The sequence below is a fragment of the Dryas octopetala genome, chromosome 3, assembly GCF_963921425.1.
Source record: "Dryas octopetala chromosome 3, drDryOcto1.1, whole genome shotgun sequence".
Taxonomy (NCBI): domain Eukaryota; kingdom Viridiplantae; phylum Streptophyta; class Magnoliopsida; order Rosales; family Rosaceae; genus Dryas; species Dryas octopetala.
The window spans coordinates 1,782,165-1,804,036 of record NC_141368.1 but is presented as its reverse complement, the minus strand read 5'-3'; the positions used below and the strand labels follow the sequence as shown (position 1 = coordinate 1,804,036).

At 36.4% G+C, this 21,872-nt stretch overlaps 6 protein-coding genes, 1 long non-coding RNA gene and 1 other non-coding gene across 9 annotated transcripts; 2 read left to right on the top strand and 6 right to left on the bottom strand.

Annotated features, from left to right (window-relative positions):
* On the top strand, window positions 1-1,216 carry LOC147289354 (heavy metal-associated isoprenylated plant protein 39-like). The gene is made up of 3 exons (XM_086236333.1): window positions 1-86; window positions 447-522; window positions 653-1,216. The coding sequence occupies exons 1-3, from the start codon at window positions 81-83 to the stop codon at window positions 946-948; spliced, it is 378 nt and encodes a 125-aa protein (XP_086092459.1). The 5' UTR covers window positions 1-80; the 3' UTR covers window positions 949-1,216.
* Window positions 1,217-2,908: 1,692 nt separating this feature from the next.
* LOC147289353 (transmembrane protein, putative (DUF3464)) lies at window positions 2,909-3,784 on the bottom strand. The gene has a single exon (XM_086236332.1). The coding sequence runs from the start codon at window positions 3,718-3,720 to the stop codon at window positions 3,175-3,177; it is 546 nt and encodes a 181-aa protein (XP_086092458.1). The 5' UTR covers window positions 3,721-3,784; the 3' UTR covers window positions 2,909-3,174.
* Window positions 3,785-4,638: 854 nt separating this feature from the next.
* On the bottom strand, window positions 4,639-7,944 carry LOC147289352 (DUF21 domain-containing protein At5g52790-like). The gene is made up of 13 exons (XM_086236328.1): window positions 7,662-7,944; window positions 7,481-7,557; window positions 7,316-7,399; window positions 7,081-7,194; window positions 6,815-6,901; window positions 6,575-6,714; window positions 6,393-6,480; window positions 6,165-6,238; window positions 5,816-6,000; window positions 5,502-5,716; window positions 5,266-5,312; window positions 4,884-5,148; window positions 4,639-4,772 (listed from the first exon to the last, which is right to left on the bottom strand). The coding sequence occupies exons 1-13, from the start codon at window positions 7,840-7,842 to the stop codon at window positions 4,743-4,745; spliced, it is 1,587 nt and encodes a 528-aa protein (XP_086092454.1). The 5' UTR covers window positions 7,843-7,944; the 3' UTR covers window positions 4,639-4,742.
* A 1,410-nt stretch (window positions 7,945-9,354) lies between these two features.
* On the bottom strand, window positions 9,355-9,426 carry TRNAW-CCA (transfer RNA tryptophan (anticodon CCA)). Its single transcript has one exon. It is a non-coding gene; the product is annotated as a tRNA-Trp (tRNA).
* Window positions 9,427-10,400: 974 nt separating this feature from the next.
* LOC147289350 (DUF21 domain-containing protein At5g52790-like) lies at window positions 10,401-14,292 on the bottom strand. Its single transcript, XM_086234802.1, has 12 exons — window positions 14,112-14,292; window positions 13,898-13,974; window positions 13,724-13,807; window positions 13,520-13,623; window positions 12,283-12,379; window positions 12,037-12,176; window positions 11,851-11,938; window positions 11,563-11,636; window positions 11,255-11,433; window positions 10,925-11,148; window positions 10,745-10,791; window positions 10,401-10,635 (listed from the first exon to the last, which is right to left on the bottom strand). Exons 1-12 carry the CDS (start codon window positions 14,290-14,292, stop codon window positions 10,401-10,403), a joined length of 1,530 nt encoding a protein of 509 aa, XP_086090928.1.
* A 1,732-nt stretch (window positions 14,293-16,024) lies between these two features.
* On the top strand, window positions 16,025-18,183 carry LOC147289349 (ENHANCED DISEASE RESISTANCE-like protein (DUF1336)). 2 transcript variants are annotated; one of them, XM_086237604.1, is made up of 3 exons: window positions 16,025-16,236; window positions 16,357-16,406; window positions 16,974-18,183. In XM_086237604.1, the coding sequence occupies exon 3, from the start codon at window positions 16,997-16,999 to the stop codon at window positions 17,981-17,983; it is 987 nt and encodes a 328-aa protein (XP_086093730.1). In that variant the 5' UTR covers window positions 16,025-16,236; window positions 16,357-16,406; window positions 16,974-16,996; the 3' UTR covers window positions 17,984-18,183. The 2 variants fall into 2 exon arrangements, with proteins under 2 accessions (XP_086093730.1, XP_086093729.1); XM_086237603.1 differs by lacking the exon at window positions 16,357-16,406.
* Window positions 18,184-19,197: 1,014 nt separating this feature from the next.
* Window positions 19,198-20,982, bottom strand: RBL13 (RHOMBOID-like protein 13). The gene is made up of 2 exons (XM_086237541.1): window positions 20,966-20,982; window positions 19,198-20,762 (listed from the first exon to the last, which is right to left on the bottom strand). The coding sequence occupies exon 2, from the start codon at window positions 20,426-20,428 to the stop codon at window positions 19,613-19,615; it is 816 nt and encodes a 271-aa protein (XP_086093667.1). The 5' UTR covers window positions 20,429-20,762; window positions 20,966-20,982; the 3' UTR covers window positions 19,198-19,612.
* LOC147289347 (uncharacterized) lies at window positions 19,198-21,038 on the bottom strand. Its single transcript, XR_015121277.1, has 2 exons — window positions 20,703-21,038; window positions 19,198-19,511 (listed from the first exon to the last, which is right to left on the bottom strand). It is a non-coding gene; the product is annotated as an uncharacterized LOC147289347 (long non-coding RNA).
* Window positions 21,039-21,872: the final 834 nt, after the last annotated feature.

The window sequence follows — 21,872 nt, the reverse complement described above, 5'->3', positions numbered from 1 at the left end:
TCTCTTTGTTTTCTTGGCGTCTGTGGAAATTTTCAGTTTTCGCTTAAACTTGTTCCTCAGATCTCTCAAGCTCCATAAAAATGAAGGTTAGGATCTTTACTTTGCTTCAAGCTCTTTCTTTTCCAGGCAACTCTAATTAAGGATCCTCTCTATGACTATCAGATCTTTTATTGTATTTTTGTACATGAAAAATATGCATGCATGATGAGTGATGATGGTGTTTTTGGGTAAAAACCAAAATTAGTTTTTGTTGACTGATCGATAAGTTTTATGCAAATTTTTCAAATCTTGAATACCCTTTTCCTCTTTGACACTAAATGGTCATTGGGTTTTGAATTCTGATTTTGTTAATTTCTCTGATGTTCTAAGTTCAGGGAATGATGGGTTTAATCTTTGGTTACTTTTAAGTTTTTTAAGTTTAAAAGTTTTATGTTGTTTCATGACAGAAAGTAGTGTTGAAATTGGACTTACACGACGAGAAGGCTAAGAAAAAGGCCATGAAGGCAGTCTCAGGGCTTGAAGGTATTAATATAACCATACATATATGGCATCTTCAATTCATAACTATCTTGTTTTTCTTGTTCAACATATTACTCTGGTTTTGGTTATCAACAATGAATTTCCCAGTAATTACTCTGCTTCAATTTTTCAGGGCTTGATTCAATTTCGATGGACATGAAGGACAAGAAATTGACAGTGACAGGGGACATAGATCCAGTACAATTGGTGAGCAAACTGAGGAAGCTTTGTCACACAGACATAGTCTCAGTAGGACCAGCAAAAGAGGAGAAGAAGAAAGAAGAGCCCAAGAAGGATGAGAAGAAGAAAGACCCAAAGGACGAAGTGGCTGAGCTTGTAAAGGCCTACCAGGCTTACAATCCTCCCATGACCACTTGCTACTACGTAAGAAGTGCAGAAGAGGATCCCAACTCTTGTGTCATTTGCTAATTTTAAGGTCTAATTAGAAGAATGAATGCAAACATAAATAATGAGAATCAAGGCTCACGAATTTTGATATTTTTAGAAATGGTAAGATTTCAAGAAGAGAAGTCATATGTACAGTAGTGATTGTGGGATGGTCTTTATTTTAAGTTTTTAAATTTTCTTCGGTGTTGATTTGGAATGAACTAGAACTAAAGTTTTGTTAGTGGTTTCTTTTTAATTGTAACTTCTATATTAATTTGAGCAGATTACTCATTGGTTTTGAACTATAAAATTCTATAGATGCAAGCAGAGTTAATATATTCTGAGTTAATGAACTTGTCCAAATTTTCCTTTCACTTCATATGACATTGATGAGAGGCTTTGCACTATCCCAAATAAAATGTTGTAGAACGTATACAACCTGAAAACTTCTCCACATGTTGGGTAACTCTATGAAATTTTTTTTAACAGGAATTTTTTGATGATGACTGAATGTGATAAGTAATGGTGGAAGGGATTAGTAAGGGAAACAAAGGCAAACCCATGTCTATTTCAACTACATATTCTAAAATCAATACATAAAAATTTCTTACTCCCATACAAATTCAAAATCAACTTGCAACTTGTTGTGAATTTGATTCAAAGAAACGACAAGAAGTCTAGCTTTCTAGCTTTTTATCTTTTAACATGCATACAGATATCGTAAAACTAACAAAGCCGATCTGCCACTCAATTTATTACTTTAATTGGGTGTGATAAAGACTTTGCCTGGATTCAAAAGATTTTGCAAATAGTAATACCAAATGTCACAGTCGGCTAAGGGATAATTTGGTAAGTGGAACATTGGTGGGCTTCATGTTAAAAAAAAAAAAATGCTAATAGGAATAAAAACGTCGTCGTCGGGCAGCAAAAGCCTTCATTGTGCCGCATTTGCACTTTCGTTTTTGTTTATAATTAGCTGCTTCCTGTTAACATCAAAGATGAGACTTCTTTACCATTGTTTGTGTGATATATTGTATTTTATGTTCCAATTTAGCTTAGTTAATGTTGGATGGACGTGAGAGTACGCGTCTATACTGATAGTTTGATAAACATTGTTTAACGAATTGGAGTTTTTGTTCTAAAATATTTTTAGTTTGATACCTCAAAACATAGTTTCCTACTTACCATTTATTTTGTTAACGAATTGGAGTCTGACTGCTTTTATAGTATTATTTATATTGTGTATGTCTTTTTCATTTATTGTATTGTACGTGTGAGAGAGAATATGTTAATTTTTGTTTTTTTAAATAAAACAAAAAAATGTATTAGCTAACTTGATATCGATTATTGATTCATTCTCTAATAATTTAAGTTTTTGAAATTCAAATATCTAACATATGATATAAGCTTTAATCCAAAAAACATATGACATAAGCACCCCAAACTTTAGAGTGTATGAAGATGTATGACTGATTGTGAGTTGAGAGGTTTTCAGAATCATACCATATCTTTTATTTTATTGTAAATAGTGGATATCTTTTATCGTTGGTATTAATTAGTGAAGTTGATCTTCTTCTTTTTCTCCGTATGCATACTTTGTTTTACTTGTTTGTTTGCTTTATTTGTTTTTGTGATTTTTACCGTCCTACCAATCCACCTACTTCTAGTTGATGAACTTGATCTAATACGGTTTAGAAAACGATTGCTTAGAGCTTTAGAACCAAAAGGAGAAAGTAAGATAGGGAAAAAATAATACTTAGGACTAGATAATATGACCAGTAATCACTGATCAGCACGTAGATTATGCTAATTTTAAAATATAACTTTAGATAATATTATTGTATAATACGTAGCGATATGCTCAAGATGTAGATGACATCAACCCATATGGCATATGCACCTCAGATCTAAACACATATTAGTTTACAACTTGGAGAGTGACATCAACCCATATTAGTTTATAGAGCAATTAAAAATTAATATAGTTAATTACTCAATGGGGTTCTAAACACCTTAATGTGGCCCAATTGGATTCATCTTTTTCATAGAACACTGTGCAAGTCAACCTCAAAGCGTATAAATATAGCACTGTACTACCCAATATTTCACATTACATTACCACATACATACGTTGATGTATATAACATTAATTGTTAAAAGCAAGAAGGAATGAAGGATGAAGAGGAAAGATTAACTAACTAATGAGGCTGAAAGTCATGGGAAAACCATGTTCAATGGTAATTGCTTAATCATTATCATTATAATCCATCATGAGTTATTATTCTCATCTTCCTCCCTCCACATATCAACCCAATTTCTTTGAGCTTCTTCAAAACCAAGAAGTGAACCCTTTCTCTCTACATCCCAACTTGTAGACAAAGCCCCATATGCAGTGCCAATAGCTGAAGTCCCAAAAGTCAACAACGTTGTCAAGAATGGTAGCCAAAGTGGCACATCCCACAAGTGCCGCTCCTTCACCACTTCAAAAACGTTCAACAATGCAATGCCCGTGGCCATAGGCAGCCCCACGGAGGCCACAATTCTCACAAGCATTCTCTCGAACACCTTCTGTGGAATTTCCTCATCACCATCTTTATCATTTTTGTTGGGGTTTTTGCTGTTGGATGTTTCTTTTATGGTGGCTGGTGCATCATTACCAAACCCTTTTGCATTGGCATGTGGTTTATGCGTACTTCTTTTGGGGTGGCTTCGGTTTTGCAAGGTTGTGGGGTGGAGGGTTGGGCTTTTGGGCTTCCATGGGGAAGACTGGGAAAGATAGAGAGATGGTTGTGAGGAAAGAATCAGAGTTTTCATGGCCTAGGCTAAGCTATTTCATTGTACCATCTGTTTCTATGGTATTACGGTTATAGATCTTATCTAAAAAATGAATGGCGGTGGCATTGTCTCAGTCTCATAAGATATTTGTATCTTTTTTATCTTCTTTTTTTTTTTTTTTTAAAGTCTGATATTTGTATCTTTTTTATCTCATAATGATTCTTTTTCGAAGATTTTTTTCAGGTCCTAATGTAAAAACAAGTATTGAGCAACTTTGAAGTTTCAACTTTAATCGTCTTTTTCCTTTTTTTTTTTTTTTTTTTTTTTTTTTACTTTAATTGTCTTTTGGGCGTTTGGGCCGATAACCCAACTAAAAAGAAGTTAGAATCTGGGCTTTCTCAATTTGGACCCATATAGCTGCTTGTTTTTTTTTTTTTTGGCCACTCATATAGCTGCTTGTTTAAAGCAATATATACTGCACGTCGTTGAATTGAACAATCCAGAATTCCTGAATCCTTTGCATACAGTAGAGTTATACAATATACGGCGCCGTTTTACGCACTACTTAATTAATTGATATCTAAATTATCTAATTCAAAGGAATTAGCTTGCATATTTATGTCTAATCAAATTTCTAGTGATTGGCAGGCAGCGGAAGACAAGATCAAATTTGGTAAGATCTGTCGTCATTAGAGTCCAAGTTACGTGGATTAATTCAACTTAATCAAAGCATTAACATTAAACTAAGTTACTGAAAGCAACTGCATTATTAAAAAAATCTGTAAGCCAGTGCACGTTGTTTTTGTATGATTATTTAACTTAATTTGTTTTATGTTACTAATACTTAGGATGGTCGATGTCCTAGCATGCATGCATAGTACTAAAATACAATATAGTTGTAGGTAGAATAAAAAATTATTCTTTTTCCAAGTCATAGTAGGCATAAATTAATGTAAAGCAAGTTTAGGAGCACTGATTAATTTATATATATATATATATCATACAAGTATACAACTGTGATCAGTGAGTTGAACTGTTGAAGCTTTACGGTGACTGGGCAGTCATAGCTTCTCATATGACTTTCTTGAGGCCTGTCAAGAATAGTTTTGGCATAATTAAATAAGGTTGATTTCCATAAAAAAAAAAAAAAAATGATCAATTGATTTAATATGAATTAAGTTTAGATGCATATATATGCATACTCGATGTGAGGATGGTGAGCTGCGAACAGTAGGGCCTGCAGATCCAGGTGGAGAGCCGAGAATGGATTTTCCAGGGGAAGCATAGAGAGTTGGTGTTATGAGAGGTGGTTGAATGTATGGGGAAGTGGGAGAACAAAGAACAGGAGTACTGTATGAAGACACTGGAGATGGCTCCGGAGTTCTCCAATAAATCTGGGATCCAGATTTTCTATGAGATTTTGAGGATGCTGGTGATCTTCTTGAAGGTAGGAGGTTGATTTTGATTCTGCATGGAATAAACAAAAACCAATTAATTAAGCAATTAATATCAAATATGACTATATACTTACACAGTTACCCTAGTATACAGTAGAAGAGAAAATTAAAAATGGTCAATACTCACTTGTTGTGGACATCCACATATTCATCTGTTTCATCCAGTATATCTTCCTAATTGAAGACAGAATAAACAGAGTAAGCTTAATTAATTTTCTAAAATATGAGTACACATATTGAACAAATTAATTAAAAAGGAAAAGTAGTCTTTATAGCTAGCAGGAATATACATGAACTTATGTTGATAAGCATGTAATAGAAATAAGTTTTAACCTAACTTTGTCACTATAGTTAACTGGGTACCTGTAGCAGTTCCTCCATAACATCCTCCATCGTTATGATACCGATTACCTCCTCTTCCATGTTACTTTGAAGAGAATCTAAACTTTCATGTGAAATATTTCCACCTCCTTGCTTATGCCGCTTATATTGTGTCTGCAATTCTTCATCTTGCTCCATGACATGCATCGATGTTGGAGTGCAGTATTCAGTTTCACTTGAATACAGAGGGCATGTGTCTACACATATTGGTTTACACCAAAACTTGATTTTAGTACCAAAAAGGAAAATTTCAGTGTATCGATTAGGAATCTAGTTCCTTTTGTATGCAATCTTACCCTTACTCTCTGCCAGTGTTGAATGTAATCTGGAATTAGTATCTATCTCTAGCATTCTAGGCTTGAAAACAGTATGAATTGTGGGACTATTAACATCCTTCTTACTCTTCACCACAGCAACCATATGACTATGACCTTTCTGGAACTGATTCAGTATATCATATAGAGGCCAATTGTCATAAACCCTGTACAGATTGTACACAGAGTTATGCCATATACAGAAAACAAACAGTGCTAAACATATGTTTATCAGTGGTTTGGTGGGCACTAGTTGGTTTTGCTGCTAAAGCTTATGTCTGCTTGAAATTTTGCCAAATTCCACGAGGGAAGAATACTCTTGTACTCATACCTTGGAATTCTCCTGATAGTCACAAATTTAATTGGGGTTTCATCTTCAGGGCGGCAGAAGATCAAATTCTTTGCCTAATTCCAAAACAACAGGCAACGGTTACATGAGGCCAAAAAGGTTGCTTTAAGAAAATAGTAAACAATTGATATGGAAAACTGAGTGGGGCTGACTAAAGATGCTTGAACAGGACAAACAAACGACTAAAGTTGTCCCTGATCAGTTGCTTACCAAAATAAGGCCAATAATGTTTGCCGGGCTTCCGGAGTAGATAGGTATACGACTGTGACCTTTGCTCATTATTAAAACCAGCGTATGCCTAATTCAGGATAGACATAAACATGACATATATAGCAATGCAATGAGCTAGAGGTAAAAAGAAGTAAATGTATAAGTTAGAGTGAGGAACGTACATGTCAAGTTTGGAATTTATATCAAGGGAAAAAGTTTCAGATATGGGAGTCATTGCATCTTTAGCAGTCTTTTGCGTCAAATCAAAAGCACCACCGATAATCGTAGCTTCATGATGTGACAACTCTCCTCCTTTCCCTGCCTAATGGTCATGAACATCAGAGTATTTTATCTGATTTTAGTCTACACTTTCAACCAACAGATATGCAAAAGAAATGACATTCAATAAGAAGCAGATTAACCTCATTTGCATGCAAATCCACCAATGTTTTCAGCTCTGCTCGTCTTAGGAGTGCCGAATGACCTTTTCCAAGGAGACAATCCAACAGCTGACATGGTCAAAATTCCCAATATACAAAAATTAAACACCCTCACTACCAATCTAGACACTACGCAAAATTCCTCAGTGTATGTGCTTGGTACTATAAACTTAGTAAGGAAAACATAGGTGTAGTATGAAGCCAAGCCAAACCAGACATTTATCTAAGGTATATTTAACATGTATTACCTTACTGAAAGGGTATGATATGGGGAGGAAGACCACCAGAAGTAATCTTACCAAATAAGACATTTTTGCACCAAGACTAAGTCCATATCGAGAACATACAGCTTGAGGAATGATCTAAGAGAAAATAGAAGTAATGCATAATAATAAAACACTGATGATTTATGTAAACATTTACTGCATTGTAGGCTTATAGCCAAAACAAAAATCAAAAGTGCATTGTTAAAACGAGTTTTACCTCCGCAAATGCAAGTACAAGGGTGACTGACACAAGAATTGCAGCCCAAACTGGAAGAATTGAGTCCAGGAAAATGGGAAGTGCCTTGTAAAACAAGATTACATTTGATCAAATTTACTTCAGAATACAAACTTGAATAATGTATAATTACATATAGCAGCATACCTCCATTGCTAGTGATTTTCCTATGAGCAGAGTACATAAAAGTAGATGCTCATTCTTAACCAGCGGCAGAATCTTTGCTGCAGATTTATGAGAAAAAATAAAAAAAATAGCTGATGGAACTTTTTGAAGATGAATTGAAGGAACTAATAATTTCATAATGTAATAAACTTTGACTGCCAACCTGCATTCTTCTGGTCTTTGGGCTGACCAGACTTAATGAGTACCTCAAGATCAACTTGGCTGAAGGACAAGAGTCCCAAGGCAAGGCCTGATGCAATCCCAGAAAATGACACAAGGACCAAACATATGATTATAAACACCCAGAAATCTACTTGGCAACATGAGATGTCATCCTCTCTCATAATGTGTTGGATGAAATATGCAATTCTGCAGAAAGAAAAAGAATGCAAGTATGCAACAACAGACTACAATTGCATTGAGCAAACAAAGGGGTTGGCTTTATACATAACTGCTCACTATACAAACAAATAGAAAAGTGTTATGAATTTTGGACTAAGACATCAGAATCAGGAAATATGAAGATAGGTACAGTCATCTGTCTAAATCCAAGTCCCTACTGCCGAACACCTCAATCTTCATAGATTCTAAAGAAAGAAGAAAATCTTGTAAGATAAAGTTAAAAACTGGAATTAAGCCATGGAATATCCACGTTTAAGTGGAACAAAACAAATGGAAAGGAAAGAAAAAACAAAGCCATGTCACCAGAACCTTCATTTGATTGTGAGAGGCTTTTGGTTGTAGTTGTAACACCCAAATACTAAATTTTCAATGGACAGCCCAATACCCACCAGAGGTTAGAACATGAGCTAATAAGCCGAATACTTATTGTACAAGCCTCAATTTTCTGCAAGCCTGTATCAGATAAGCCCTATTCATGCATGGCCTGTATCAGATAAGCCCTATTCATGCATGGATGAACATAAACAACTGGGGTCTGGGGAAGTTCTTATCTGGTCTTCTTTTTTACTATATCCAAGCACCGAAAGAAACACTTGTTAATCTAATTGTGGAACCTAAAAGCAAAGATTCTACCAAAGCTCTCATAAACACATGGGAGTAGTTGACAATAAACAATACATACATTATAATCCAGTGATCATCGATATCTCTAAGTTGGTCCTCTATATATACATGGAACGTCAGTTAACAACTACAACAAAATTAATTTTCATACTAGCTTAACTTGCATGGTAACTCAAGCAAATAACAACTCCATTTGGCAAAACTTGTCACTGTGGCATTTAAACAAACATATTAAACCTTATAAAATTGTGAATGAAAGTGATGTGGGTTCATATGTTGAATACTAAAGTTCATATGTCCAACCTGTTCACATCATTTAAATCACATATGACATTCTATTTTCGGAATTAGCATGCACCAATTGAAACCCATTTCTACCATCTGCCATATAGTCATACATTGCAGCGCAAAACTTGGTGAATCAAACAAGCAACATCTTCAGAAAGATTACAGAACATATATCAGTGTCACCCCTTATCATATGATAGCTATCTGCACAGACCATGTGGCATGCACCTATCATGCCAAGTCAATGAGTACAAACCCAGTTTTTCGTAATATTGAACTGAAGCTGGAGAAATAAGTAGCCAACAGTAAGTCCCAAATCCACAACGTTGATAAAAATATAATAAATGACAAAACATTTGTACTGTTTTCAAGGATCAACTTGAAAAAAAAAAAAAAAAAAAAAAACAATTATTTCAAGATCTTCCTTTCATGTTGGCTGAAATGGAACAAGGACGGATGGACGGTAGTTCTCCAGTTTAAACGACACAAAAATAATTGTCGTTTGCATCGGATGTTTCTTTTCAAAAGAAACTTTTAGGAAGTGAACCCGACGTGAATCGAACACGCAACCTTCTGATCTGGAGTCAGACGCGCTACCATTGCGCCACGGATCCACTTGGTATCAAGCATCAGCCACAATACTATATAAAGGTTTCTTACAAGGTGCTCAAAAGTAGAAGCAATAGATTAGTGGGCTATTGTGATTGACGTTTGACACCATTGGGCCAATATCCGAATAGACCAATTGCAATTTGTGAATGTAAACCCCAGTTTGCAAATAATGAAGTGAAATCGAATCCTTGGTTAGTGGACTTGGGCCCATAGTTAATTTAAGTCCTTGTATTCCTTCTTGTTAATCAATGTTGTAAAGCAGAAATAAGGGAAAGGGAGAGTGGGAGACCATTGCCTGCTTGAGTTTGATGAATTTGAAGAAGTAAAATCCTTGGTTAGTGGACTTGGGTCCATAGTTAATTTAAGTCCTTGTATTCCTTGTCGTTAATCAATGTTGTAAAGCAGAAATAAGGGAAAGGGACAACATTGCCTGCTTCAGCTTTAATTCATCAAGCTCAAGCAGATAGAAGATTCAATGATTCATCACATGCATGATATCAGATTATATACAAGACATCGTTATATCAGGCACTAATCAAAATAGGATACCATGTAATACCTCCTTGAGATGCATATTTGTACTATAAATCTAATAAACAAGTAACAAGATTGCCAAAGATAACCATTACAGCAGCTAATTTATAATTGCAGTTCATATGCTTAATTGTATGTGTGTGTGTGAGTGAGAGAGAGAGAGAGAGAGAGATGTAATCCTTGAAGTATTTGAACATTGCAATATTCTGTTAGGCTACATAAATTTTGGACTGCCTTGTGAATGAGTAGGAGGGCTAGGAGATTTATAACTGATTAGGCAGTTGTAGATTCTCTTGCGACATTCTTGAGAGCTGCCAAGAAATTAATAGTTGATATAAGGTTAGTAGTTCATTCATTTGACCGAACATGACAATGGATTAATAGAGTACCATATATAAACATGGTTTAACTTTTGACATACTTGATGACGGAATGATGAGCTTCAGAAAGTGCTCCTGGATCTTGCCGGAGAATTTGGTAATGATTTTACCAGGGAAGCAGGTAGAGTTGGTTTTATGAGTGGTGGCTGAATATGTGGGAAAGTGAATGTATGAAGTGTGGGAGAACTCCATGAAGAAAGAGAAGCTGGCTCTGAATTTATCAATTGAAGATGAGAGAAAGAAGATCTTCTGAGGGATCTTGATGATGGTATTGAAGCTAAAGGGTTCACTTTTATCCTGGAAAGAGGAAACTAAAAGATTAGACTGATATGAAACATACTCAAAATCAGCAAAAATGGTATGGACAGCACAACAGTATGAACAAATGGCCTCTATAGCTACTCACTTGTTATGGACATCAACATATTTATCAGTTTCATCCACTATTTCTTCCTGGAAAACAGAATATAAAGCACTAGCTTCTTAAAACTTGAGAGAACTAAAAACAAGAACAACATCATCTTATCCCAACTAGACATCCTAATCAGAAAGTACATATATCAGCTATAAGTTGCTAGGATATAACCTGTAGCAGTTCCTCCATAACATCCTCCAGAGTTATGATGCCAATGACTTCCTCATCCAAACTAGTTGAAAATGATTCTATATCTTCATACCGTGGATGCAAGTCTTTGTCTTGCTCCATCACATTATTCATTGTGGTACTTTGAGACTCTATGTCACTTGAATACAAAGGGGAGTCTATGGTGGCACTGAGATGCTCTTCCTGATAAATTGGGAAAACAAGTCCTGCAAAATCGAGGCCAAAAGCTTTATGCTAGCTATTATAACTTTGTTGTCAATACTTTCACTCAAGAAAATTTCCTTTCTCATTCTGTATGCATACAAGTCTTACCTTTCCTCCCTAGTTGTTTTGTATCTAAATTTGAAGTGGTACAAAGCATGTTACACTTTGCTACTGCATCATTTTCAGCTTTGTTAATATCCTTCTTACGCTTCACAACAAGAGCCATATGGCTGCTACCCATCATGAATTGATTCAATATATCATATAATGGCCAATCGTCATAAACCCTGTTACAGAAGATATATAGAGTTATGCCATATACAGCAAAAACAGACCAGACATAATGTGCAACTAGTTATGAAGATGAAACTTATAGTAAGAAATAGTCCAATGGGGCGAAAAAGGGATTCTCATACCTTGGCATTCTCCTTAGAGTCAAATATTTAACTGGGGTTTCATCTTCAGGGCGGCAAAAAATTAGATTTTTAACCTAAACCATGACAAGTTGAATATCAAAATGATATCTACAGCCTGAGTTTTCCATCAAATCCAATATTTGTTTTATTGCCTTGCATCAACTACTATCAGAAAGTTGATCTTCATATGCTATGGAGAGATTTCACAAATATGTTATAGAAATTGTGATGGGCTGCATATAGAAAGTTGATCTTATTACTAGTGCTTTAGTTTCCTGAGTTGCTTACCAGAATGAGGCCAATAATATTGTTGGGCTTGCCAAAGTAGATGGGTATACGACTATGACCCTTGCTCATTACTAAACCCATTGTTTGCCTGAGGATAGCTGGATAGATACAAAAAAAAAGGAGCAAATTACAGGTGCAAAGTAGATGTAAATACTACTTGGAGTGAGATGAAAAGGGAAGGCATACATGGTGAGCATGGAATTTATATCGAGCGAAAAGGTTTCAGAGATGGGTGTCATAGCATCTTTAGCAGTTTTTTGTGTCAAATCCAAAGCACCAGCAATAATACTGGTTTCATGATGTGATAAATCTCCACCTTTCCCTGCCTAACGTACCATAAATATAAATATATCAAAGTTTTCAACTTTCAGCTACCAGATGTGCATTCATGTTCAATATGCCTTCCCTCCAGAATGAATATAGCAAACTAACCTCATTTGCATGCAAAGCCACTAATGTCTTTAGCTCTGGTCGTCTGAATAGTGCGCAATGCTCTTTCCCCAGAAGCCAATCCAATAGCTGCCACAAGCTAACCTCATTTATATATATTGCATCAGTTATTTTGTCAATTAGGAATTAAGCTCACCTCAGTACCTTACTGATTGGATATTGTTTGTGGGAAAATCCACATCTATCCGAACAGCCAATCACGGCTCGACACGTGGCTGGTCAACACCCACCTCGGAGTTGACTCTCTGTGTTCAAACTTTGACCTCCACATCATCACTGATCAGCATTTCCTCTGCCAGCTCAGACCGAGTTTCCACGCCGGGCCCACCATGTTCGGTCCGAGCCGAACCGATGATCTTCCAAGGGATCGAATGTCCATCTTTCCACGGTCATCCCGGTTCGGCTCGGCTCGGCACAGGGGATGGTCTCCATCCGAGTTCTGGCGTCGACCAGTTAGGGCTCGGAAAGACCCCAGTCTACTGGACCGGCTCGGTCTGGAATCCCATTTCCGATCCGACCACACATGGACTTCATGTCTACGCATAAGAACATGTGTTCGTATCGGCTCGGCTCGGCTCTCCGCCGCCATTCCCGGAAAGATCATGCTGGGACGAACCGCCACACTTAAATGCACCTGACACAAATCTTCTGACAGATAGAATATCCAGTCTGCATTCATGACTACTGGGGCAGTTTGCCTGAACCTTCCAACCTTGCATTTAATAGGGCATTCAATGCAGCATTGAATGCTGAGGAAGTAAGCAGCTGAGCATGCAACTAGGTCTGACCAGGTGCGTGGGTCTCTGGCAACCATTCATTCACATGCAGGTAACTTACTCATTAAGTCTTCCTTTGCCTATATAAGGCACCATATATGCACAAAATGAGGATCTACGCATCTACCCACAAACACTTACACAAAAATTCCCACTCACCAAAGAGATTACCCAACTTGCTGAGAATAACCCAGAACATTTGCCTTGTTCTTCCTATTCTCCCAAGTTCATCCTCTGTTCTTCCTCATCCACCATCAAACACCATCACTGATTTCATCATCGGAGCGTGTTTGGCTGGTACCACACCGGTCCATCTCCTTTGATCTTGTTTCTTTTGCAGGAAGATCTCAATCAACATCCACTTCATCATCCAGCAAAGCATCTGATCAGCCAGATCAGCGTTTCTAAGTTGTTGCATCTACCTCACGAGAATTTGCATCAACAGATATGATATGGGGAGGAAGACCAACAGAAGAAATCGGACCAAGAGCGAGAGTTTTGCGCCAACGGTTAGTGCATACCTAGAACACAAAGCTTGAGGGATGATCTAGAGGAGAAAATGATAAACAAATGAAATAAATTAATAACATTCATCAGGCCTGATCGATATAACTTAAAATAGAGGCATCTGGCAATATAAACTTTACCTCTGCAAATGCAAATACAAGGATGACTGATGCAGCAATAGCAGCCCATGCTGGGACAATTGAGTCCAGGAAAATGGGAAGTGCCTTAAAACACAAGTAATACCCAGAATTAAATTACACACTCTAGGATACATATCAACATAATGCAGCATAGTATATGTGGCATTAGCTTACCCCCATCGCTAGCGATTTCCCTACGAGGAGGGTACATAGAAGTAAATGTTCATTCTTGACAAGTGGTAGAATCTTTGCTGCAGATAAATAAATAAGCAGTAAAATGACCATCATGGATTAATATATGAGCTGCATTTCTCAGACTCTTCATTGCGGGAAGTGAACACTTGATTACATTACAGAGAAGTGACAAGTATTAGTAATTACTAATTACCTGCATTCTTTTGGGCTTGGGGATGACCAGCCTTAATTAAGACCTCAAGATCAACTTTTCTGAAAGACAAGAGCCCAAGAGCAAGGCCTGATGTGATTCCTGCGAATGACAGAAGGACCAAGCATATAACTAGAAAAACCCAAAATAAGGTCTCACAACATGGCATGTCATTCTCTCTCATTGTGAAGACACAAATGTGACCAAAACAGACAATGCAATACAGAGATTATATAATGGTATGGTAAGGTATGGAGCAGTCATAGCTTGACTTTGGGTCACTAAAACTAAAAGACCCAAAAACCAAAAAAAGGAACATGAATTCTAGAAGATGAAGACAATGTGAATGAGAAGCCAGAATCCAAAATGCAATTGCACCACAGATGCTGCAATTGGAATATCTGTGTTTTTGTCTTTTAAGTGTGCTGCAAGCCATGCAAACCTATCACTTTTATCGCTAGTCATGATGGACATATGAACCTCAACAACTGGGTTGCTGCTATCCCACCAGTTCCATTGAAATTCTTACTACAAAATTATTAAGTGATTGGAGAAACTGTCAGGTCAAAAATAAAAAAGCGATTGGTGAAACTGAAACTCAACGCGAAGAGCCAGTCGTCCGTGATAGCCAGTCGTACGTGATGGCCTGATGGGGAGCTAGATAGCTCTTGAAAATAAATGATTAAAAGTATTGTATAATGTTGTTAATTCAGTCAGGGGTGACATGCAGTTAACACCTCTAGATACTAATTTTCAAATTTGATTAATTTGACAGCTGACACGTACTTGAAGAACGACCTGAGACAATTGAAGAAAATTGATTTCTTTTATTTTTGGTGAATGATGACCAACATTAGATTCATAGGTTATGTATGAGTATGACCAAAAATAATACACATATGTCAAGAAATGATACTTAGAAAAAGAAACAACAAAAAATGATATGCGTTATTTAGTTTGCAATCCTCTATTTGTATTTTTATTTTGGCTCAAATACAAATACAAATACACTGAGGAATATTTCAAGTTAGTTCACAAATTTTTTAAAAAAGTTTCAAATTCATACTAATGTGCTATATTCAAAAAACAAACCCCTCTACGTCTTAATAAAAATGACTGTTATTAATTGTTATTATCAAACAGTGGCAATTTGCCCAAATTTTTTTTTTAAAGCATGTCGAGCACTCGTCACAAAAAATACGGAGAAATTATAACGTGGGCTTTTTTGTTACAAAGTGAACATATTTGTCTAGGCTCCTTCTTTCGGTTGAGGTATACTTCAACTTAAACATAATGATGTATGGTTGTGGGTCTCACTCCGCATTGTAATTCGATAATCGAAGTCATCTATTTTTTAAGTCTATACACAAGGATCATCTTTGCAAAAAATTAGATAAATCGGAAATCGTTTAACCATTTGATTAAAGAGTCATCATTTCAAGTGTTAATAGAATATATATATTCGTTTATTTATTATATCACAATTAGATGTCTTAATGATTTCCGATTTATCTAATTTTTTATAAGAATAATTCTTGCATAAAGACTTAGAAAATAGACGGTTGCGATCATCAAATTATAATGCGGAGTGGGTTCCACAAGCCATACTTCATTATGTTTAAGATGAGATATACCTCACCGAAAAGGGCCTCTATATTTGTCATTGAAACATTTTAGGTTGGGTTTAATTATCATTAGGGCTATAAAATAAGTTTTAAAATAATTTACTGTTATTTATATTTAATCAAATTATTTAACAAAACAAATTTTTACCAGATAAGCAAAAAAAAAAAAAAAACGCGGTAAAAAATTAGCAAGTCTGTCGCCTGCAGCCGGTCTTAGCAATTACAGCTACTTCATATCGTAACATTCACTTTCATTAAACTACCAAAGGCCATGACCAAAACAAATAAAAAACTCCCAAACGCTTAACCGGTTGCAAGTCAAAAACGAACAAAGCAATTCCGAGAAAAGAAAAAGAAGAAGGCTCTCTCTGAATTCTGAAGCTTTTACTTTTCCCAAATAAATCAGATTACAGAACCCTACAATCCGATTCCATTTGATAATCTCTATAACTAGGGTTTGCAAAACGGCCCTGAGTCCCAGAATTTCTCCTCCACAGCTCAAGGTTCGGGTTTTTCTGCCTTAGCTCTGATCACTCTTATACTATATATGTGTATATTTTACTTGATTCTGAAGATTTAGTTGGATTAATTACGAGGGTATTAATGGTTGTATGTGTTTGCAGGTTTGTTAGTTTTTCCTCCTAGTGCAAAGCATATTGATTGCTACAATTTGGTTAGTATGATCCTAATTTGGCTGAGTTATGGATTTTGAATAGCTTTTGTTTGGTTTCATTGTTCATATATTTTACAATTCAGCTAGTAATATGGGCTCTTTTGTGTGGCTATTTATTATTACTTATGTGAAACATTAAATAATAGGGGAAGAGAGTTGTGGAAAAACATAGAGATATGAAACAATATTTCGGGATTTTTTTTTCTTTTGTGAAAGATTGAACAGGGTAAGGAGGGTAGGTACATTACAAGACAGGGAATTGGGTGCAAGGAAAACTAATTTCTTTGGAGAAAATCTGTTGAATGGTGGCTGTGGAAAATTTATGTATGTCATGAAATTAATTGATGTCTTCCCAAGGCCTTTTGGAAGGATATGAAGAATAATTGTCTTTGATTATTTCTATGTTTGCATTTTTATCAGAAAAAAAAAGGCTCTTGTTTCTGCTTGGCTACTGGATGTGGCCATTGGTATTTATTGTGTACAACAACAGAAAAGTGAACATTTTCAGGAAAGTTGATATACTCCTTTCGTCTTTGATGATTCTTATTGTATCTTTTTATTTGATAGGTTGCTGCTGAAGGCAATATCTTATGGCCAGCAGCACTAAAAAGAAGCTTGAATGGATAGAGAGAGTGAAATCAGAGGGAGCTGTTCCACTTCTTGATGCAGAGAACTGTTATAATGGCTGGGCTTCTCCACCAGGGGACAAGTTCATGGTTAGAGGTCCAGAGTACTTGTCAACCAGGGTTAAAATTCCTGCTGGTGAATATCTTCTAAAGCCTCTTGGTTTTGATTGGATTAAAAGTTCTACAAAGATTGGGGAGGTCTTAAAACATCCAAACAGTCGCATTAGGAAGGTTATTGACGAAAAGTTTCCGACTGGTGATAAGCCTTTTGTTTGGGCTTTCAATCTACAAGTTCCGAGTAAGGATAATTATAGTGCTGTGGCATATTTTACTACCATAGAGCCTATTCCTGAGGGGTCTTTGATGGATCAGTTCTTGAAAGGCGATGATGGGTATAGGAATTCGAGGCTTAAATTGATTGCCAACATTGTCAAGGGCCCCTGGATTGTGAGAAAAGCGGTTGGGGAGCAGGCAATATGCATAATTGGGCGTGCCCTTTCTTGTAACTATAGTATATCGGACAGTTTCATAGAAGTAGATGTGGATATTGGATCTTCCATGGTTGCGAATGCAATAGTTCATCTGGCATTAGGTTATATCACAACGTTGACTGTTGACCTTGCCTTTCTCATTGAGGGCCAAACTGAATCAGAGCTTCCAGAAAAACTCTTAGGTGCTGTAAGATTCTCTAACCTAGACCCTGCTGTGGCTAGGCCAACTGAACCATCATCACCTTCATCTGGTACTGCTATGAGTTTTGGCAGTTTGCAGTCTTCTTTGCCTACGCGATTATGGAAGTCAATTGGGCAGGGGTTTTCCAACATTCTTCATCCAGGTGCCCAAGAAAATGGCTCTAGCTCAGGTTCACCACGCTCCTATGGCTCTTGCCCGGATTCACCGCATGCTAATGGCTCTAGCTCGGGTTCACCACGTGCTAATGGCTCTAGCTAGAGGTTGGGATGTGTAAATGTGCTTTATGAATCTTCCCAGAAGACATAAAAAGACTATTCCTTGCTTTGCTTGATTATGAAGCAAAGGGATTTAAGTATGTTGTTTTATATGGGTGGATGTTTAAGATATGCACATTCCCATTTAGTTTAAGTTACTTTCTTGTAAAGTAACCCAATATAAGCACATCAAATTTGCCTTTAGTTTCAAGGTCGTAAAAGATCATTCCGGGGAAAACATTATATTCCATTTATGCAAATATTGCTGATAAATTGATGAACCTGTTCCCATGCTGTTTTCAACTCTAGGAGGATTCGTATAGGACTTTGAAAGTGTAAAAGAAACAGAATGTGTAACAAATTAAAGAAAGAGGAGAATCTGATTGATAGCATCATGCCTTGGATTTTTGTGGTGTGCTAAAATGTCACTATATAATTCATGTAGGTAAAATGCAATTCATCCTTTTTAATTTTATTTTGATGGCAACTATACACAGTCGATTTCTCTGTATTTCTGTGAGTATTGCAAATTGTTCTGCCTTGTTTCCAAGATGGAGGAGGCGCCCATGGCCATCTATTCATTGGTAAAACGGGTGCACCTCGCAGTAAAGTGTGAGGTGGGACGTGGGAGGCCTATTTTTTAGGGGAGGAGAAGGGTACACTATTTTGTTTCTTGCTTGTCGTGGTTATTTATTCAATACATCAATTAATTTATGTCATCATTATTACTTAGCTAGTTAACCATAGTTACGAATATAATAGTACATAGCACATCCTGAAGAAGGCAGTAATAATACATCACGATACAAATTGGTGAGAAAATTTATTCTCAGAAAAGTTGGATGAGTGAAGCTGTTAAGGATGTTAAATAAGTCTAGTGTGGATCTTCAACTTGGAGTTCTGATTGTTAAGACTTTCTTTATCTCCTGTCTCCCTCTTTCTTCAACGTAACAATAGTGAAAAGTCCAGGTAATACGTGTGTTTTGTTCACCGACTTTTGGTGGTGATCATTTAGATGAATTGATTACGTAAATTCCAAAAATACCTACTACATGAATCCTAAAAATCAAATGTCTAAAGGTGAACAAATTTGCTCGTAGTCTCTTAAACATTTCGGTTGTTTAATAAGTCTCTTAAACATATGGCAACCTCACATCCAAAGCTCTGTACTCAGATTTTAAAAAGTACAACGAAATAAAAGACTGAACACATAATATATGAATTATCTGCCTCAAAGACTTGTTGACTGATCATACAAAAGATATACTACAAGGTGTATTGTCAATAACATTACACAATTCATTTTCCTTCAATTTATCTGAGAAACCACGGTAGAATTGATACACTATCTGCTCAACTTAATAGAGTCACAAGATCCAATAAATCATAATAAAAAATAATGCCCCTTTAACATAACAATGACGGCTAACCTCACATGTTCAGTAAGCAACAATGAAGTGCTTCTGCCACTCTTATGAATCAGAACATAGCACCTGGAATTGGTATGACCACAGCAGACGCAGGTTGCAAATCTGTAATGCTTTAAAACTTAGCAGTTTCAAGTATGACTGTAAAGCTTGGTGGATCTAAATTATGAACCGGACCTCGAGTCAAGCATGCATCTACAAATATATTACACAAGCTCAACACCTGAAGCTGGTAATGCGCTCATCTGCAATGTTCTGCCATTTCCTGATGCAAGAAATCTTACAGATGGCAAGGAAGGATCACTAATGGATTCAATCTCAAGAAAATTGAAATCATATGCACCAGATCGCTTCAAACTGAACACGGAAACAAGCACAATCCATCCCAACATGGAAAGTGCCCAGTAATTGTTCATCCCATGAATTAAGCCCCATGCAATAGCATACCCAACTATAATTCCAGATAAATGGCCAATAAAACTTGCTTGAGGAACGATGATTGAAGTGAAAATGAGTGACTCAAATGGAGCAAAACTAATGGGAAGTGAAAGAAATCCAAAAAGATGCAACTTGGACGAGGGTTGCTTCACAGAAAGAATCGTCATCCACCCAAAAACAACACAAGAATACCCAACAGCCGTCACTCTTCGAAAATACTCAATCTTGAATCTTTGGATTAAGATATGGTACATCCCCAAGACTAGCACCCCAGATAGTACAACCAACACAAGTGTGTACTGCAGATAATATTCCACCCCAAGCCCTAAAGGCCCCAACTTTTCTACTATCCCAAGACTCCAAAGTGCACTCATATTGAAAACAAGATGAAGAATGCTTATATGGGAAAAGGCGGAAGTTATAATCCTCCAATGGTGTCCTACAATGGCGGTTTCATAACTCAAGCCTACATGTGAATACCCAATGTTTTTTTTCTGTATGTAGAACCAAATTGCACTGCATATTCCTATAAAACAACTTGTGGCTGGTTTTTCCAAGATCTCAAAAAACAATGGCCTACCCATCTATGCCAACCCTTATACTACCTTTCTCTATAACTTTTCTGTCTCTAAGAAGAAAGCTTCAAGCACAATTATACAAGTCCAATACTATAATTTCCACAATAGTAATAAGCTGTTCAAGATTCAACAGCACTTTTGCATTACCAAACATCACAGATATAGCTCCCTCAAAGTTTAAAAATCAACGGGCTTCACAAAACCCTATAAATGTATAAGAAACTGGGGAAAACCCAACTCAGAGTTCAGAAATTTGAGAAATACCCAGATCAAATAATACCTTCAATAAAACGTGAATATTAACACAATCCACCACCCAGAATGTGCACAGACCACCAATCTGAGAGATGGGTTTTCAGAGAATCAATCCATAAACACTTTGTCAATCCAATAAGTTGAAGAAAATTTCATGTACAAGGAAGATCTCAACTTCACGAAAATTTCAAAATTTCGGATGCTCTAATCATGAGGCAATGAAGCTAGGTTTCTGACAGATCGATGAGTCAGAGTAATTAGGGTTTTACAGGTATAGAACTTACTCACCTATTGGCATCAAATCCATTCGCGTTTACTTTGGCCCGGGATTTCCTGGGACTTTCCTCACAAGACACGGGGCTTCTCAGGAGAAATCTTCTCTGCATTATTAAAGAGGAAAATATAAAATTACTGAAATACCCATACCGACCTCCTCTTTAGTAATTTTATGGGCATCATGAGTCATGACACCATATTTTTTCGGTGCCCCGGGGCAAAGCCCAAAAAAAATAAAAACAAAAACTACACAAACTACTACAAGTCTACTAACCTAGGCCTTGCCACACCACACTACTTTAGAGTATGACTTTGAAAGCATCAAAATATGACTTACAATGTTATCATATATAATTTGAAATGCATGAAGGGTATAAACATTTAAAATGCACGAAAGATATAAACATTTAAAATGTCTAAAGTCATGTTTTGAGATAAACTAGAGTCATGAAGGGTATAAACATGACTTACACTAGAGTTTCTCAAGTTGTTCTTAAAGGCATTTCAAGTTGTTCGTTAAAAATTTCAGTTCGTAACTCGAGTAATTTTAAATGTTTATATTCTTGGTGCATTTCAAATTATACCTAATGATATTCTAAGTCATGTTTTGACGCTTTCCAAGCCATATCCTCGAGTTTCTTAAGTCGTTCCGTAAGGCATCTCAAGTCGTTCCTTATGACATCTCAAGTCGTTCTTTGAGAATTTCAGCTCGTACATCGAGGGATTTTAAATGTTTACACCTTTAGTGTATTTCAAATTGTACCTAGTGATATTTCAAGTGATGTTTTGAAGTTTACTAAGTCATACACTAGAGTTTTACAAGTCGTTCCTTAGGGCATCTCAAGTCGTTGATTAGCGCATCTCAAGTCGTTCATTGAGATTTCAGTTCGTACATCGAAGTATTTTAAATATTTATACC

Excerpts from the sequence above, each read along its gene's own strand:
- LOC147289349 (XM_086237603.1), top strand. The coding sequence starts at position 16,997 with ATGGCCAGCAGCACTAAAAAGAAGCTTGAATGGATAGAGAGAGTGAAA.
- LOC147289354 (XM_086236333.1), top strand. Across the intron at positions 523-652 it reads GGCAGTCTCAGGGCTTGAAG|GGCTTGATTCAATTTCGATG; the intron begins GTATTAATATAA and ends TCAATTTTTCAG.
- LOC147289350 (XM_086234802.1), bottom strand. The coding sequence starts at position 14,292 with ATGAGAGAGAATGACATGCCATGTTGTGAGACCTTATTTTGGGTTTTT. Across the intron at positions 11,434-11,562 it reads ACTCTAAGGAGAATGCCAAG|GGTTTATGACGATTGGCCAT; the intron begins GTATGAGAATCC and ends CTTCTGTAACAG. Across the intron at positions 11,149-11,254 it reads AAAACAACTAGGGAGGAAAG|GACTTGTTTTCCCAATTTAT; the intron begins GTAAGACTTGTA and ends TCGATTTTGCAG.
- LOC147289353 (XM_086236332.1), bottom strand. The coding sequence starts at position 3,720 with ATGAAAACTCTGATTCTTTCCTCACAACCATCTCTCTATCTTTCCCAG.
- RBL13 (XM_086237541.1), bottom strand. The coding sequence starts at position 20,428 with ATGGGTAGGCCATTGTTTTTTGAGATCTTGGAAAAACCAGCCACAAGT.
- LOC147289352 (XM_086236328.1), bottom strand. The coding sequence starts at position 7,842 with ATGAGAGAGGATGACATCTCATGTTGCCAAGTAGATTTCTGGGTGTTT. Across the intron at positions 7,195-7,315 it reads TTGTACTTGCATTTGCGGAG|ATCATTCCTCAAGCTGTATG; the intron begins GTAAAACTCGTT and ends ATTTTCTCTTAG. Across the intron at positions 6,902-7,080 it reads TATCATACCCTTTCAGTAAG|CTGTTGGATTGTCTCCTTGG; the intron begins GTAATACATGTT and ends TGACCATGTCAG.